The sequence below is a fragment of the Monodon monoceros genome, unplaced genomic scaffold, assembly GCF_005190385.1.
Source record: "Monodon monoceros isolate NGI ecotype Baffin Bay Population unplaced genomic scaffold, NGI_Narwhal_1 Super_Scaffold_4, whole genome shotgun sequence".
NCBI lineage: Eukaryota > Metazoa > Chordata > Mammalia > Artiodactyla > Monodontidae > Monodon > Monodon monoceros.
The window spans coordinates 54,367,197-54,385,989 of NW_021703781.1; the positions used below are offsets into that span (position 1 = coordinate 54,367,197).

The 18,793-nt window shown below is 38.9% G+C and overlaps 1 protein-coding gene across 3 annotated transcripts in view; it reads right to left on the bottom strand.

Moving 5' to 3' along the window:
• The window catches only part of LOC114908661 (cytochrome P450 2C23-like), a 33,779-nt gene that overhangs the window by 6,275 nt on the left and 8,711 nt on the right, over positions 1-18,793 (bottom strand). For all 3 annotated transcript variants that reach the window (XR_003796993.1, XR_003796994.1, XM_029245029.1), the window contains exons 3-7: positions 15,599-15,748; positions 14,733-14,893; positions 14,046-14,222; positions 2,565-2,706; positions 1,408-1,595 (exon numbers count right to left, since the gene is read on the bottom strand). Coding sequence is in view for 1 of the 3 variants with exons in the window: in XM_029245029.1 (XP_029100862.1) it covers positions 1,408-1,595; positions 2,565-2,706; positions 14,046-14,222; positions 14,733-14,893; positions 15,599-15,748 (818 nt within the window). In the remaining 2 variants the exon portion in view is untranslated. The remainder of the gene's footprint in view (positions 1-1,407; positions 1,596-2,564; positions 2,707-14,045; positions 14,223-14,732; positions 14,894-15,598; positions 15,749-18,793) is intronic.

Below are 18,793 nucleotides of genomic sequence, written 5' to 3' on the forward strand. Positions count from 1 at the left end.
AAGTATCTAGTTTATATTTTCATTGAGATCTCATAAATGCATAGATTAATTTCAGGGTAACTGCTATCTTCCTACCTGAACACAGAATAAATCTTCTAATTTATTCAAAACTTGTATATCTTTCATTAACATTTTAAGGGGTTTTTTTTTTGGTATAAATCTTGCAAATTTCTTATCAAGTATATTCCTAAGTATTTTATCCTCGTTTTTATCAATAAAAAGCTTTTATTCATTATGTTTTTAAAACATAGCTTTTATTTTATATAGGGTAGAAATTGATTTTTTTAATAATAATTTTGTACCCAACCACTGGAAAATTCTATTTTTGCAGTGGTACTTAAGTTAATTTTCTTGAGTTTTCCAGGTACAATTATGTCACCTACAAATCGACCCCGCCTCTTAAATGTTTTATCTCATTACCTTTTTCTAATTCTAGTTAAATTCTGGTAATGGTGGATAGCCTTGTCTTATTCCTGATATTGATAGGAATGCTTTTAGTCAAAAAGCATGATTTGGGAAATATGTTTTCCATGGCTAATGAGATATTTATCTATTCCTGTTTTTTTAAGGGTTAAACTCTTTAATATTATCAAAAGCATTTTCTGTACAAATGTGATTATCATGTGATTTTTCTCTAAATTCTATTTATATGGTGATAATAAACCAGACTTTCTGGTGTTAGACCATTCCTGTGTCCCTGATTACCTTCACTTGCTGGTGATGTAGTATTTTTAATGTGATGCTAGACTTATGTGTTAATAGACTTTTGCATTGACGTTTGGCAGTAAGGTTGGGAGCTGTTTCAGTTTTGCAGTATTCTGTCACCTTTTCTTCCTCTTCTATACTCTTGAATGGATTAAATGTAAAACCCAACCCCTTAATCACTACAGAAAACTGACTACTCTTTTGATAATTGTTAACTGTCATGGGCAGCAATATCCCAAATGTCCTGGTATATGAGGTCTTCAGAGGAAAGAATTCGGGTTAAAGAAAGCTGACATTTGACTTGATTACTTTAGAGCTGCAGATACATTTTCCATCTCTTCCCCCTATTTAAAATCCATCATGGAAAATCAGGTTTCTGTTCCTACAACATTCGCATTAATGCAAATCACTTCTCCCTCAATACATTCTACGTGAGAGTGTGAGAGGCCTTGGGAGCCCCAGGTCAGCTTCCCCATTCCAGGAAGGCAGAGACAGGACCACAGAGGTGACATAATGGCCTGAGGGTGCACTGCATGGCAATGACAGATTTCAAACCCAGGTCACGTGACTCTGACCTTGTGTTCTTTCCATGTCTCTCAATTGCCTCTCTTCCTGAAACAGAACTGAGATGCCTCTAACAGGCCCCACTGAGGTATCATGCTGCCCCTTCTATCCCAGCCAGGTTTCCCAGACACCTCTAACCTTAGGGATGAAGTACTGTCTGAATTTCATGTCCCGGACCACAGTACGGGGCATGTTAGAAGGAAGGAGGGTGATGTATCTTTGTATCTCATGAAGCACGGCCTCTGTATAGGGCAGCTTTATCTTGTCCTTCATGCAGGGGCTTTGGTTGCATCCAATTACACGGTCAATTTCTTCATGAACTTTGGCTGCAAAGACATGAATCATGAATGCTACTCAAGAGATGTGTCCCCTGGACACCTGGAAATGCTTACGATGTATAATAGACAGTGGCCTAGAAAAGGCTCCCAAGGTCAAAGACATGTTGCTAAACAGCCCACGGGTCTGCTCCTCAATGGAATTTCTATTTTCTATTTTCTGATCTAAAAGACCAGAGATTTTGCTGCAGGAAACATAAAAGCTGCATCAGCTATGTCCTTGGCCTCCTGCCTGAATTGGTTTGTCCTCCTGTATGGGTGAGGAGATGACCTCTGTGGCAGGGATTAAGGTTTACCCCAGATTCCTGGCAAAGCAGCTGTGGAGAGGAAATGTTTAATCCTCACTCTAGTGGGAGCATCTCCTTTGTCAGCCTCATCCAGTCTCCTACACATTTTGTGGGAATGGCAAACACCATTTTGTTAAGCACTATAAACACTGGCTTTCTAAGACCTGTGCTCTGAGAACGTGCTTGAGAAAATCACGCTACTACAATTTCATTGTTTAATTTTAAATTACATTGGAGCTAAAAATTCCCTTTGGGGAGTCTGATCCATTCTCAAGACGGAAAAACACAGGCCTGTGAGGTGAAATAACTTGTTTGAGGTCACACAGCCAGGTATGGGCAGGCCGAGAATGAGAAGCCATCATGGGAATCCATGCATCCCTCATCTAAATAGGGCTCACTCTTCAGCATTGCATCACATAGGGAAGAGTTGGGATTCAGAAGCTCCTCTGTGTTTAAACTTAAATGAAAGCCTTTGGGTTCGTAAAGGTCTCTCTTTCTTATCAGCATCATTTGATATAATTCTGATCAAACCACATGGATGACCCTTTGCATGACGTTCTACAAGGCAGTCCAAAGAAAGAGAAGTCATCACTGCCAGGGGTATCTTCCCACCCTCACCAGTGCCAGGAGCTCATATTTTATCCTACATAAATACTTAGGATATTTGCTGTACCTTGAACCTCAGGGTATTTCATTAGGAGCAGGAGCCCATAGCTCAGAGTGAGACTGGTTGTCTCTGTTCCCGCTGAAAACAGATTTGATCCACAGGCTGCCAAGTTCTCCAAGTGAAATTCAGACTCTGGGTTCTGTTTCTCCTGTAGATGGTAGAGTTAATGGCCACGTGAGTTAAAAAGAAGGCAGTGGCTTATCAGAGCTCTATGATCACACCCCATCACTAGCAATAGGCTTCATTTTGTGCACGGTAGGGTGGTTGATAAAGAAATCCGTCATGGAATCGAAACTTCTGGTTCAAATCCCGGGTTGGTCAATGAACAGATGTGTGCCCTTGGCAAGTTACTTTACCTTTTTACTCAATTTCATCATCTGTGAAATTGGGGTAAAAAATAGAACATATCCCATAGGGTTATTATAAAAATTAAAAGAATTAATGGGTGGAAGATCTTGGAAAAATTCTTCATATATACAAATACTCAGTGAATGGTATCTTCTTTTATTATATTTAATGAAAAAGACTAGATGATAAGCTCTGTGTGAGCACAATGTAGAGAAATCACTGGCTTGGGACTGGTCTGTTTCCTTCACTTACAAAGACTTAGGTATTCACAGCCCCACACTCTCACATATGACACATCATTATTAATGGCATTTCATTTTTTTTTATTGGAGTATAATTGCTTTACAATGTTGTGTTAGTTTCTGCTGTACAACAAAGTAAATCAGCTATACGTATACATAAATCCCCTCCCTCTTAAGCCTCCCTCCCACCCACCCCCATTATTGGCATTTCTAATATGAAGATTGTACTTGTACATATAGGACATTTTAACTTATAATTTTTTGCATGGGATCTACAAAGTCTTTAGAAAATAAACTGATCCAGGGCTTAAAAACAGTGAGTGAGCTTTCTTTTTTTTTTTTTTTTTTGCACCCTTCTAATGTTTAAATCAAGAATATATTTTTATTCTTATTTTTTTCATATATCTACATTTACTTTGCAAAAGTAATACATATACATCATAGAAATACAAATACATTGTAGTGTTACATACAGAATGCATTATATGTGTACAAATACATGAACATTGTCAAAAACTTAGAAAATACAGGGGAACTAGAAGAAAATTAATCCTATCATTTAAGTAATAAACATTGACAATATTTTGGCATATATTCTCCAATTTTTTTCTTTTTCTTTTTTGTTGAATTTTAGAATTTTATTTATTTTTTTATACAGCAGGTTCTTATTAGTCATCCATTTTATGCATATTAGTGTATATATGTCAATCCCCATCTCCCAATTCATCACACCCCACCCCCACTCCCCCGACTTTCCTCCCTTGGTGTCCATACGTTTGTTCTCTACATCTGTGTCTCTATTTCTGCCTTGCAAACCAGCTCATCTGTACCATTTTTCTAGATTCCACATACACACATTAATATACGATATTTGTTTTTCCCTATCTGACTTACTTCACTCTGTATGACAGTCTCTAGATCAATCCACGTCTCTACAAATGACCCAATTTCATTCCTTTTTATGGCTGAGTAATATTCCATTGTATATATGTACCACATCTTCTTTATCCATTCGTCAGTCGATGGGGATTTAGGTTGCTTCCATGACTGGCTATTGTAAATATTGCTACAATGAACATTGGGGTGCATGTGTCTTTTTGAATTATGGTTTCCTCTGGGTATATGGCCAGGAATGGGATTGCTGGGTCATATGGTAATTTTAATTTCAGTTTTTTAAGGAACCTCCATACTATTCTCCACAGTGGCTCTATCAATTTATATTCCCACCAACAGTGCAAGAGGGTTCCCTTTTCTCCACACCCTCTCCAGTGTTCATTGTTTGTTGATTTTCTCATGATGCCCATTCCAACTGGTGTGAGGTGAGATACCTCATTGTAGTTTTGATTTGCATTTCTCTAATAATTAGTGATGCTGAACAGGCTTTCATGTGCTTCTTGGCCATCAGCATGTCTTTTTTGGAGAAATGTCTATTTAGGTCTTCTGCCCATTTTTTGATTGCGTTGTTTGTTTTTCTAATATTGAGCTGCATGAGCTGCTTATATATTTTGGAGATTAATCCTTTGTCTGTTGATTCATTTGCAAATATCTTCTCCCATTCTGAGCGCTGGCTTTTCATCTTGTTTATAGTTTCCTTTGCTGTGCAAAAGCTTTTAAGTTTCATTAGGTCCCATTTGTTTATTTTTGTTTTCCTTTCCATTACTCTAGAAGGTAGGTCAAAAAAAGATCTTGCTGTGATTTATGTCAAAGAGTGTTCTTCCTATGTTTTCCTCTAAGAGTTTTATAGTGTCCGGTCTTACATTTAGATCCTTAATCCATTTTCAGTTTATTTTGGGGTATGGTGTTAGGGAGTGTTTGAATTTCATTCTCTATTTTTTTTTTTGAATTTCATTCTTTTACATGTAGCTGTCCAGTTTTCCCAGCACCGCTTATTGAAGAGACTGTCTTTTCTCCATTGTATATCCTTGCCTCCTTTGTCATAGATTAGTTGACCATGGGTGTGGGGATTTATCTCTGGGCTTTCTATCCTGTTGCGTTGGTCTATATTTCAGTTTTTGTGCCAGTACCATATTGTCCTGATTACTATAGCTTTGTAGGATAGTCTGAAGTCAGGGAGTCTGATTCCTCCAGCTCCATTTTTTTCCCCTCAAGATTGCTTTGGCTATTCGGGGTCTTTTGTGTCTCCATACAAATTTTAAGACTTTTTTATTCTAGTTCTGTAAAAAGTGCCATTGGTAATTTGATAGGGATTGCACTGAATCTTTAGATTGCTTAGGGTAGTATAGTCATTTTCACAGTACTGATTCTTCCAGTCCAAGAACACGGTATATCTCTCCATCTGTTTGTGTCATCTTTGATTTCTTTCATCAGTGTCTTATAGTTTTCTGAGTACAGGTCTTTTACCTCCTTAGGTAGATTTGTTCCTAGATATTGTATTCTTTTTGTTGCAATGGTGAATGGAGGTGTTTCCTTAATTTCTCTTTGTGATCTTTTGTTGTTAGTGTATAAGAATGCAAGAGATTTCTGTGCATTAATTTTGTATCCTGCAACTTTACCAGATTCACTGATTAGCTCTAGTAGTTTTCTGGTGGCATCTTCAGGATTCTCTATGTATAATATCATGTCATCTGCAAACAGTGACAGTTTTACTTCTTCTTTTCCTATTTGGATTCCTTTTATTTCTTTTTCTTCTCTGATTGCCATGGCTAGGACTTCCAAAACTATGTTGAATAACAGTGGCAGGAATGGACATCCTTGTCTCGTTCCTGATCTTAGAGGAAATGCTTTCAGTTTTTCACCATTGAGAATGAGGTTTGCTGTGGGTTTGTCATATGAGGCCTTTATTATGTCGAGGTAGGTCCCCTCTAGGCCCACTTTCTGGAGAGTTTTTATCAAAAATGGGTGTTGAATTTTGTCAAAAGCCTTTTCTGCATCTATTGAGATGATCATATGGTTTTCATTCTTCAGTTTGTTAATATGGTGTATCACAATGATTGATTTGCATACATTGAAGAATCCTTGCATCCCTGGGATAAATCCCACTTTGATCATGGTGTATGATCCTTTTAATGTGTTGTTGGATTCTGTTTGCTAGTATTTTGTTGAGGATTTTTGCATCTATATTCATCAGCGATATTGGTCTGTAATTTTCTTTTTTCTTTTTTCTTTTTTTTTGTGGTACGTGGGCCTCTCACTGCTGTGGCCTCTCCCGCTGCAGAGCACAGGCTCTGGATGCGCAGGCTCAGCGGCCATGGCTCATGGGCCCAGCCACTCCGCAGCATGTGGGATCTTCCTGGACCGGGGCACGAACCCATGTCCCCTGCATCGGCAGGCGGACTCTCAACCACTGTGCCACCAGGGAAGCCCTGTAATTTTCTTTTTTTGGAGTATATTTGTCTTGTTTGGTATCAGGGAGATGTGGGCCTCATAGAATGAGTTTGGGAGTGTTCCTTCCTCTGCAATTTTTTGGAAGGGTTTGAGAAGGATGGGTGTTAGCTCTTCCCTAAATGTTTGATAGAATTCACCTGTGAAGCCATCTGGTCCTGCACTTTTGTTTGTTGGAAGATTTTTAATCACAGATGCAATTTCATTACTTGTGATTGGTCTGTTCATATTTTCTGTTTCTTCCTGGTTCAGTCTTGGAAGGTTATACCTTTCTAAGAATTTGTCCCTTTCTTCCAGGTTGCTCATTTTATTGGCATAGAGTTGCTTGTAGTAGTCTCTTATGATGTTTTGTATTTCTGTGGTGTCCATTGTCACTTCTTTTTCATTTCTAATTTTATTGATTTGAGTCCTCTCCCTCTTTTTCTTGATGAGTCTGGTTAAAGGGTTATCAATTTTGTTTATCTTTTCAGACAACCAGCTTTTAGTTTTATTGATCTTTGCTATTGTTTTCTTTGTTTCTATTTCATTTATATCTGCTCTGATCATTATGATTTCTTTCCTTCTACTAACTTTGGGTTTTGTTTGTTCTTGTCTCTGTAGTTCCTTTAGGTGTAAGGTTAGATTGTTTAGTTGAGATTTTTCTTGCTTCTTGAGGTAGGATTGTATTGCTCTAGAACTGCTTTTGATGCATCCCATAGGTTTTGGATTGTCATGGTTTGTTGTCATTTGTCTCTAGGTATGTTTTGATTTCCTCTTTGATTTCTTTAGTGATCTCTTGGTTATTTAGTAGCACACTGTTTAGCCTCCATGTATGTGTGTTTTTTCCAGTTTTTTTCTTGTAATTGATTTCCAATCTCATAGCATTGTTGTCAGAAAAGATGCTTGATACGATTTCAATTTTCTCAAATTTTCCAAGGCTTGATTTGTGACCCAAGATATGATCTATCCTGGAGAATGTTCCATGTACACTTGAGAAGTAGGTGTATTCTGCCACTTTTGGGTGGAATGTTCTATAAATATCAGTTAAATCTATCTGGTCTAATGTGTCATTTAAAGCTTGTGTTTCCTTATTAATTTTCTGTCTGGATGATCTGTCCATTGGTGTAAGTGAGGTGTTAAAGTCCCCCAATATTATGATGTTACTGTCGATTTCCTCTTTTATAGCTGTTAGCATTTGCCTTATGTATTGAGGTGCTCCTATGTTGGGTGCATATATATATTTATAATTGTTGTTATCTTCTTCCTGGGTTGATCCCTTGATCATTATGTAGTGTCCTTCCTTGTCTCTTGTAACATTCTTTATTTTAAAGCCTATTTTATCTGATATGAGTATTGCTACTCTAGCTTTCTTTTGGTTTCCATTTGTATGGAATATCTTTTTCCATCCCCTCACTTTCCGTCTGCATGTGTCCCTAAGTCTGAAGTGGGTCTCTTGTAGACAGCATGTATATGGGTTTTGTTTGTGCATCCATTCAGTGAGCCTGTGTCATTTGGTTGGAGCATTTAATCCATTCACATTTAATTCAGCATTTAATCCATTCATTAAGGTAATTATCGATATGTATGTTCCTATTACCATTTTCTTAATTGTTTTGGTTTTTTTTTTTGTAGGTTCTTCTCTTCTCTTGTGTTTCCCACTTAGAGAAGTTCCTTTAGCATTTGTTGTAGAGCTGGTTTGGTGGTGCTGAATTCTCTTAGCTTTTGCTTGTCTGTAAAGCTTTTGATTTCTTCGTTGAATCTGAATGAGATTCTTGTGGGTAGAGTAATCTTGGTTGTAGGTTCTTCCCTTTCACCGCTTGAAATATATCATGCCACTCCCTTCTGGCTTGTAGAGTTTCTGCTGAGAAATCAACTGTTAACCTTATGGGAGTTCCCTTGTATGTTATTTGTCGTTTTTCCCTTGTTGCTTTCAATAATTTTTCTTTGTCTTTAATTTTTGTCAGTTTGATTACTATGTGTCTCAGCGTGTTTCTCCTTGGGTTTATCCTGCCTGGGACTCTCTGTGCTTCCTGAACTTGGGAGGCTATTTCCTTTCCTATGTTAGCGAAGTTTTCGACCATAATCTCTTCAAATATTTTCTCAGGTCCTTTCCCTCTCTCTTCTCCTTCTGGGACCCCTATAATGCGAATGTTGTTGCATTTAATGTTGTCCCAGAGGTCTCTTAGGCTGTCTTCATCTCTTTTCATTCTTTTTTCTTTATTCTGTTCCACAGCAGTGAATTCCACCATTCTGTCTTCCAGGTCACTTATCTGTTCTTCTGCCTCAGTTATTCTGCTATTGATCCCTTCTAGTGTAGTTTTCATTTCAGTTATTGTATCGTTCATCTCTGTCTGTTTGTTCTTTAATTCTTCTAGGTGTGTGTTCTTTAATTCTTCTAGGTCTTTGTTAAACATTTCTTGCATCTTCTCAGTCTTTGCCTCCATTCTTTTTCCAAGGTCCTGGATCATCTTCACCATCATTATTCTGAATTCTTTTTCTGGAAGGTTGCCTATCTCCACTTCACTTAGTTGTTTTTCTGGGGCTTTATCTTATTCCTTCATCTGGTACATGGTCCTCTGCCTTTTCATTTTGTCTGTCTTTCTGTGAATGTGGTTTTCATTCCACAGGCTGCAGGACTGTAGCTCTTCTTGCTTCTGCTGTCTAGTGGATAAAGCTATCTAAGAGGCTTGTGCAAACTACCTAATAGGTGGTGAGTAGAGCTGGGTGTTGCTCTGGTGGGAAGAAGCTCAGTAAAACTTTAATCCGCTATCTGCTGATCGATGGGGCTGAGTCCCCTCCCTGTTGGTTGTTTGGCCTGAGGTGACCCAGCACTGGAGGCTACAAGCTGTTTGGTGGGGCTGTTGGTGGACTCCTGGACGGCTCATGACAAGGAGTACTCCCCAGAACTTCTGCTGCCAGTGTCCTTGCCCTCAAGGTGAGACGCAGCCACACACACCCTGACCTCTGCAGGAGACCCTCCAACACTAGCAGGTAGGTCTGGTTCAGTCTTCTATGGGTCACTGCTCTTTCCCCCTGGGTCCCGATGTGCACACTACTTTGTGTGTGCCCTTCAAGAGTGGAGTCTCTGTTTCCCCCAGTCTTGTTGAAGTCCTGCAGTCAAGTCCTGCTAGCCTTCAAAGTCTGATTCTCTGGGAATTCCTCCTCCTGTTGCCGGACCCCCAGGTTGGGAAGCCTGACTTGGGGCTCAGAACCTTCACTCCAGTGGGTGGACTTCTTTTTTTTCAATTTTTTTTAAAGAATTTGTTTTTTGTTTTTTAATTTATTTAGTTTTGGCTGTGTTGGGTCTTCGTTGTTGCACGGGCTTTGTCTAGTTGCAGTGAGTGGGGACTACTCTTCATTGTGGTGTGTGGGCTTCTCATTGCGGTGGCTTCTCTTGTTGCGGAGCACGGGCTCTAGGCACATGGGTTTCATTAGTTGCAGCACACGGGCTCAGCAGTTGTGGTGCATGGGCTTAGTTGCTCTGCAGCATGTGCAATCTTCCCGGACCAGGGATCGAACCCGTGATCCCTGCATTGGCAGGCAGGTTCTTAACCACTGTGCCACCAGGGAAGTCCCAGTGGGTGGACTTCTGTGGTATAATTGTTCTCCAGTTTGTGAGTCACCCACCCAGTGGTTATGGGATTTGATTTTATTGTGCTTGAGCCCCTCCTACTGTCTCATTGTGGCTTCTCCTTTGTCTTTGGATGTGGGGTATCTTTTTTGGTGAGTTCCAGTGTCTTCCTGTTGATGATTGTTCAGCAGTTAGTTGTGATTCCAGTGCTCTCGCAGAGGGAGTGAGTGCATGTCCTTCCACTCTGCCATCTTGAACCAATCTCTGAGCTTTCTATTTTACAATTACTATACTAAAAATAATAGGGATTAAATCTTCTTCGTTGATGTATCCCCAACCCTTGGCATAATAGCCAGACTAAGAATTTGTTGAATAAATTATTGTTTAATATATGTAAACTAGTTAAGCTAATAAAATCTCTATTTTTCACTATAATTAAATTATTTTCATTGCTGATTAATTTTTGGTGGGCTTTTAATACCACTGTTTTTAAATCTAAGAAAAGTATTAGAGCACTTCTTTTAACTATTAGCTTTACTTTTAAAGCTCTGAATCAAATTTTTCTTAACTCAGTTTCTTTATACCATGTCTCTCCTGTTCATTTCAAAATGGGATGATTTCTGCATATGGATGTCCAAGTTTTTAGGCACGTTGCCACTTCCTACCTATAGTTCTTACTGCCTTGATCTGGAATACTGAGCATTTTAAATAACTCCCTCACAACAGAAAGTTCCAGTAGGTTTTTAAAAATCTTTGCTTGGGAAGAGAGTGAGGGAGAAAATGGAAATATCAACATATCTTCTATTTATGTTCTAACTCTGTAATTTAGCTAAGTAGAATGAACTCCACCATTTTGTTTAATTCTTAACACACCCAAATCTGTTATGTAGTAAGGTTTAGAGATTAAAACATAATGCAACAAAACTTACAGGAAAGCAGAAATGCTTCAGAAGTTTCTACCCATTTTCTATTGATAGTTATCTTAAAAGAAAAATAGATGTGGAGGGCAGGAGAGGAAGGAATGGCTGAAATCCAGACGTTGGCGTATCAACTTTCTTTTGTTCCTTCCTCTAGACTCTTTCAGAGGATCTCAAGGCTTTGGTATGTATGCTAACAACTGTCTGTGGTCCCTTTCCAGTGTTTCCTGTATTGGTGAATGGCCCCAGCTTCCATCCAGTTAGGCAAGCCAGGAACACAGCTCCTCATCTCTTGCATTTCCCAACTCACCACCAAGACTGTTAATTTTACCTCCTAAAAGTATCTCAAATCTATCCACGTCTCTTCATTTCCACCACCAGTACCCTTGGCCATCTTCTTTGCCTTGGGCCACTGCAATCATCTCGTACAGAAAATGCTATTGGTGCCCTGCTCAGATCCCTTTTACTGGTTCTGATAACCTACCTCACAGCTGCTTTGGCTCACACCTGCAACTTTCTCTGGAGTCCCTTGGACACTGGAGCCACAATGACAAGAGAAGCCTGGGAGGGAATCAGTCTCCCAGACCACCCTCATGGGGATGCCTGTGACCAATGACTGATAGATGCAAGAGTACAAAAGCCCAGCTCCGTTGCCCCAGGGAAGGACAAACTCTGCAGTGCAATTTATACTCTAGAGCCCCCTGTAGGATCAGGTAGAGACTAGGCTTCACCTGAAACCACATCTATTTTTAATTTTTCCCCTTCCTTATCCTGTTTCTCTCATTCACATACATAGAAGTTTCTCCTGATAGCACTCCCTTAATAAATCACTTCCACACAAATCCCTATTTTAGGCTCTGCTACCAGGAAATTTACCCTGAAACAACTCCTAGCTGTTCTCCTTGCATCCACTGTTGACCCCTACAATCTGTTCTCCACATCACAAATATGGTCATCCTTTACACAGTGCTTAGGCCCTGCAAATGATTTTCACTGATATTAGGATAAAAGCTAAACTAATTAATGTGTTCTGCCAGGCCCTGCATGAATGGTCTGCCTGCTGACCTCTTGCTGTTTCAGCTTCTCTCCTACCACTCTCCCCTGCTCCCTCCCTTCCAGCCACACTGACTTTCTGTCTACCCTTCATATCCCCAAGCTTCCCTCTGCCTCAGGGCCTTTGCACATCTTGTTCCTCTGCTTGGTATATTTTTCTTTGCTACTTTTATGTAGATAATCCCTAGTCACCTTTCAGCTCTCAGCTCATTTGTTCACCTATGTGAGCAGGGATGTATCCACTGGGCCTTGGTTTAGAAGTCCCTTCCTGACTCGAATTAGACTAGCATTAGTGTTCCTGCCACATTCTCCCATAACAATCTTGTACTTCCCCTATTAGGACTTCATTGTTACTGTTTGTTTTGATGATCTTTGCACTAGACTGTAAGCTCCATTAAGTCAAGGACTGTATCTTTGTTCATTAATTAATTCAATAATTATTTCAATAAATATTTATGTGCATCTACAATATTTTAGGCATTGTGCTAGTTGCTGGTGATACAAAGTGTGAAAAATCGACAATACTCCAGCCCTTTGGAGTATACAGTGTAGTGAAGAATATAGAGGTAAATTAAATAAATATTTTGTTAAACTATGATAAGTGCTATGAAAGAAAATTACAGGGTAGTATCTGATTCATCACTTTATTCCATTTACCAAGCACCATGACTGATACAGAGTTGGTGCTAAATAAAATCTTTAAATGATTGAATTAAAAACCTGGCTATTTTTTTCTCTCTTTTCCAGACAAACATCTAGTCCTCTGAGAGCCAACAACAAACTTTTCCATCAGAATGAAGAGGCTATTTCGATGTACACTGTTGACAAGTGGAATGAGCTTGAATGACTCTACTGACCCCAGGGAAATTTCTAAGAAGAAAACAGGGCATCAACATGCCTTCCTTCAACATGTTTTCTAAGGAAATCAAGCTTTCCAAATCAGCCCTCCTAGAGATTAAGAAGACTAAACAAGTTATTATTAATTGTTTGCTATAACTTGCACATTTATGATATACTTGAGTGGTGTTTTTCTTTTGTTTATATATATCTGGGAAAATTTGGCATAAATGAGGTTAATTTTATAGGGCTGAAAGAATTATTTTCAGGTTTTAAGCTGCTATATGTGTATATACATTTAAATATCTTTTTTTACAATCTATTGTTTGTCACAGTCTTGACTGTTTTTCTACTGATGTTCTCTTGGACACTCATGCTGGTATTTTATGTCAGTGATGTTCTAAGGGTTGGTGGCTGTGTGATACTTGCTATTCAATATGTTTAATACCATCCATGGTTAACGTATAATGTATTTGTTTCAGAACCCTTTATCCATCACCAGTTTCAAATAACAAGAGTGTTCTAAGGGAAAACACAATCCAGTTTTTATAATGTATTGGTCTATGACATGCTACCTGGGAAGCACTGTGGCAAAAATGGCTGACTATGTATGTGTAAATAATGTGTAGAGAAGATGCATGTGTGTTTAGCCACCCCAAGATAAATATATGCTCAGAAACATGCATATATATACATATATATGCATGTTTATATATATATATATATATATATATATATATATATATATATATGTAGCTCATTGTAAATATGTATCGAGAACACTTCATTAAATGCTAATATCCAAGTGTAGGAAGTAAATAAAAATACAAAGGAAAAAGAGGGCTTTGGACTATTTTTAAATTTCTGTTATTGTTAATAGTGTACCCCATTGCCATAAGATATCAAAATATTAAGAATTACCAAAATGGGGACTTCCCTGGTGGCGCAGTGGTTAAGACTCCACGCTTCCAATGCAGGGGGCCTGGGTTCGATCCCTGGTCAGGGAACTAGATCCCACATGCACGATGCAGCTAAGAGTTCACATACCACAACTAAGGAGCCTGCCTGCCGCCACTGAGACCCAGCACAACCAAATTAAAAAAAAAAAAAAGAATTACCTATGTGGTGTGATTATGCTTTCCTGCATTTCCATGGACTGATAAAATATAATACCAGGGAAAGATGTCACATACAGTACCTGCTCCATCTTGCTGAGGAAACAGTCAATGTAGTCTCGAGGGTTATTATGATCCAGGGACTTCTGATGCTCCTTCACTTTTTCCAGAATAAAATATTTAACATCATTAAGCCTTTTTGAGAATGCTTTGTGCTCTCCAGGGAGATGCTTTATGAGTTTTGGCCATAGATTGTAAATCTAAAATAAGAAAAAAAATACATCAGCAATTCAGTTTGTGAAGAGAGATCAGTGTTTCTAAGTGGAGCACCTAACCGGCTGTGGGGTCTGGCTAGGGAGAATCCCTTCCTCCAGCTTCTGAGCAGAAAAGAAGGGAGGGTGACCATCACGTACATGAGAGAGCAGCCCCTTCCCATCTCCTTGCTCAATCACCCTTGGCCAACCTCAGAGTCGAGAAGGGGAGAATGTGCGTAGGGGCCTTAAAAGAAACAAAGGCAACTGGGAACGTGATGTCTTCTTTTGTGGGAGTCAACTCACAGAAGCAAGCAGAGGGCAGCCTTCCATAGGTGCTGGGGTAAGCGACACTGCACTCATCCACTCGACAAGACACACGTTGTGGGAAGGTGACAGTGCTTGTGTTGGCACGTGCTCATGGGGCAGGGTGGGGAGCTCACAGCCCTTTACCCTGCCTATGGGCTCCCAGTGCCCCCATGAGATCAACCGCAAGGGCAGATGCAGACTTGGCTTTACCTGGTTCCAGGGAGAGCTTATTCGATTAAAATTTTTATTTAACAAACTCAACAGGGAGAGTAACGTCTTATTGTTGTAGTGGAAACGCTCATTGAAGAGGACGGAGCAGATCACGTTGCAGGAAGCACAGGAGAGGGTGAAGACAGGGTCCAAGGGCTGAGCTGATGTGAGAAAAAAAAAATTCTAAAATTTAGAATTTTCATCAGCTTGCATTAGGGCTTCAAGAACAGGGCCTCCCTCTTGCTCAGATTGATACCTATATTTTATTTTCTCTAAACTTCTTCAAATTAGGATGTAGGGATCTTCTACTAGTAGTACATGCTCTATAGTATTATACTATGCTACTACTACTAATTATTATGTTATTCAATGAATACTGTAATAGTCATAAGAGCAACAGGTAATATTATGGAGTATTATACATGCTGGATAATGTGTAAATGTTTTGCAAACTGTAACGTTTTGCAATACTGTAATAGCCATAAGAGCAACAAGTAATATGGAGTATTATACATGCTGGATACTGTGTAAATGTTTTGCAAACTTTATTATTTAACCCTCATTCTGAGGTTTGATTTTTAGCCCCATTTTTCACATGAGGAAACTGCGTTTTAGAAAAGTTAAGTAACTTGTCCAAATTTACACATCCAGTAAGTGCCGAAGTTGGGAGATGAATCCATACAAAAGGATTCATGAGTCCTAAGTAACAGTTTTGGGTCATTTTCTTCCTGCTGCCTTTTTCCTAGTCAATGCCCTGACTCATAGAGCAGATTGTGGACTATTGCGTGCCTCCCAAAGGAGGAGCTTTGGTGGGAAGCTCTGTGTGTAGAAGCCCCTTGCCCCAAAGGATGGTCAATGGAACGCACCCTCTGTTTTCCTGAGCTCCTCCACCAGAAACTGGGCCTCCTCCTGGACCCTCTCCTCGAGGCCCTTCTTCCCCATCCCAAAGTTCCTCAGGGTCATGAGGGAGAAGCGTCGCATTTGTTTCCACCTGTTTCCATTACTGAAAAAGATTCCTGGGAAAAGAAGCAAAGAGCAGGAAAGAATTTTGCATCATGGAGTCCGACTTTCCCTGAAGCTTATCTCCTGTGTCCATCCTGCACTGTTGCCAGTGCCCCTTTTCAGGGATTTAGCAACTGGCCTTTGAAGAGCACAACATATTCTTTGGTTTGGGTGAAATATTTGTCACAAAGAAAATAAAACCCAAGCTCTGGTCAACAGAGGGCAGGGGTGATGGAGTCAGGAGGCGGATCATTGGCAGGTAGAGAACATTCCCAAGTGTGGGAAGGGCCCTCTGTCTGGTTTTGTTAAAAGTAGTAAAGACTGGCATGTGTTCTCACAAACCTCTTTCCTGAGTGTCTGTTTTACACTTAATATCCCTCTAACTTGTGGTTTAATTCTACCTGTGATTTTCTCTATTAGAGGATAAGCAACTGGAAAGCAGAGCAATAGGGAATATATGTTTCCATTTGCCTCTGAATTTACTACAGCTAATGTTAGCTAATCTGAACAAGGAGAAACTCAGGAGCAAAGGAACTCAGTATGTTCACACCAGTGTTTTTTCATTCCTTCCTCTGTACAAAACCAGGTACGTGTCCTGAATTTCCTTAATGCACCACCAGTTTCCTAGTGCCCCAAATGCAAACCTCAGGGCATCTTCACATCCCTCTTGCCCTTCACCCTATACATCCGCACTTGGTAAGTCCCGTCGATTCCACCTCCAAAATGTCTTTCTCATCTGTCCCTTCTTGTCAATTCATACTACGCTACCACACTTCAGGTTCTAACACTTTTACAGATTTTAAAAGTTCTAATCATCTTCAAACCAGTTTCCCCTTTCACTCCTCTAAATCTACAGTTTCCAGGTTAATCAAAATCAAATACAGGGACAATGAGGCTGGTGCTAAAAATCATTCAATGGGTCCCTCTACCCCACCCCCACCTCCCCACCCCAGTCTCATTCTGACACCTTTAAAACCTCAAACATTTCCATCATTCTCTCCCTTGGCTCTAACTCTGAGCTTATAGACCAATCACAGCTGTTCACTAAATGCAACTACATTGTTTTGCACCCTTATTTTGTTCATTCTCTCCCTTTTACTGACAAGTCTGCTCCCACCCTATTTGCTTTGTTGAGTTTCTAGCTTTCCTTTGAGAGCCATTTTGAAAACCCTCTCTCTGAAGTCTTCCCTATCCTCTACTGGAGATAATCTTGCCTTCCTTTAACTGAATTGGCTTGCGTGATGCTTTAATACAATTTATCTTTTCTACCTTGTATTACAGCAATTTGTTTACTTGTGTTACTTCCTATACTAGATTTTACTTAGTTAAGTGACTGGGGCATCTCTCCAAATATTTCCTGTGACACATGATGATCTCTTACCTTGCACACAGAAGATGTTCAATACACAATAATTTAAATATTCATTTCACATCTACCAAATTAGCAAGCATTAAAAAGAAATTCTGTACCTAAAGCAATCAAGCTTGTGGCAAATTTGGTGCATTGTTTAGCCTCTTTGCATATCACGACCTATTATGGAAATTAAAGCAATATTTATAGCAAAAACTATTAAAATTGTCTTTGATCCATTAATTGCTTTCCTAAGAATTTACACAAAGAAATAATTCAGCAAAAGTTAAAAAGGTGTACACTGCAATGTCATCTATACTGATTTAAGAAATTTGTAAACAATCTAAATGCTAATGATAGGGTAATTTTTTGCATAATTATACAATGATAGTAAATCAATATTAGGAAAAGTAAGCAATTGTTAAAATGATGATTATGAAAACTACGTAAAAATAGCAGAAATGTTAATATTTAAAAGAAAAAATCAGTATACAAATACGTCTATACTATAATTACAACTATGTAAAATATGTGTGCATATGAACAACATCTGGGAGATGGTACATAAAAATAAATATGTTACATCAACTATACTTCAATTAAAAAATTAAAAAACAAAAAAATTTAAGAATAGGTTAGTGTATTGAGACTATGGTTAGTGGTTCTGGGTTCTAGAGTTAGGCAAATTGAACTCAAATCTCTACTCCAAAACTTTCTAATTTGGGTGAGTTATTTAACTTCTGTTGCCTCAGCTTTTCATCTGTTGAATGGAAATAAAAAATATTTTCCTCATGGGGCCACTGTGTTAACTGAATATGGTAATACATGAGAAACCCCCAGCACAGTATCTGGCACGTAAGAAGTATTTAATAAATATTAGCTAATATTATATAATTATAGCTATTATAATAATAATTCAATAATGCTCCAATTATTATTATAACATAATAATAACATTATTATTATTATTGGATTTTAGGAATATTTTTATCTCTTTAAATTTTTAACTGTTTTTGCATCACCTTTAAATCAAAAAGCAACTACAAGTTTGGTAAAATTTTTATTTAATCCTTAATTAGACTTTTAAATGTTGCCTTTTTTTGCTCTTCATTTATTCTTCCATTTATCTAATAAATTTTCATTGCTATCCTGTGCCAACTAAAGCATGTCACTTGCCATCCAGCTCTACAAGGATTAGGTCAACGGCCACTGCAGTCACTGACCTTCAACAGACCCTGAAAGGAATTCAGGGGGTAGATCAGGAATGAGGCACTTTGTGCTCTGGGGAAACTGACAGAACAGGCCTTCAGATAGTTAGATATTTTCAGGAGAAAACTTTAGGAGCTCTATTTCTTGCATTTCCTCATACTTAGAAAAGCAATAAAATCATTTAGGGAGACATCTGTTCCTCGTGACTAGCAGCAGCCTTCTACTGAGATGGGTGCTTGATTGCACATACCCCCTTCACCAAATCATATATATACTGACCTCCCCCACTATCTCTTCGGAGCAGTTTCTCAGAGCTATCTGAGACGCTGTCTCCTGGGCTATAGTCCTGAGTAAGTCCCCAAATAAAAGTGAACTCACAGCTCTCACACTGTGCATTTTTTGTTTGGTTGACACCGGCTGTATGCCAGATTCTAAAAATATTACTACCGTGAACATTCTTGTTTATAATTTTTCCCACATCTTGTATTATCTCTCAAGA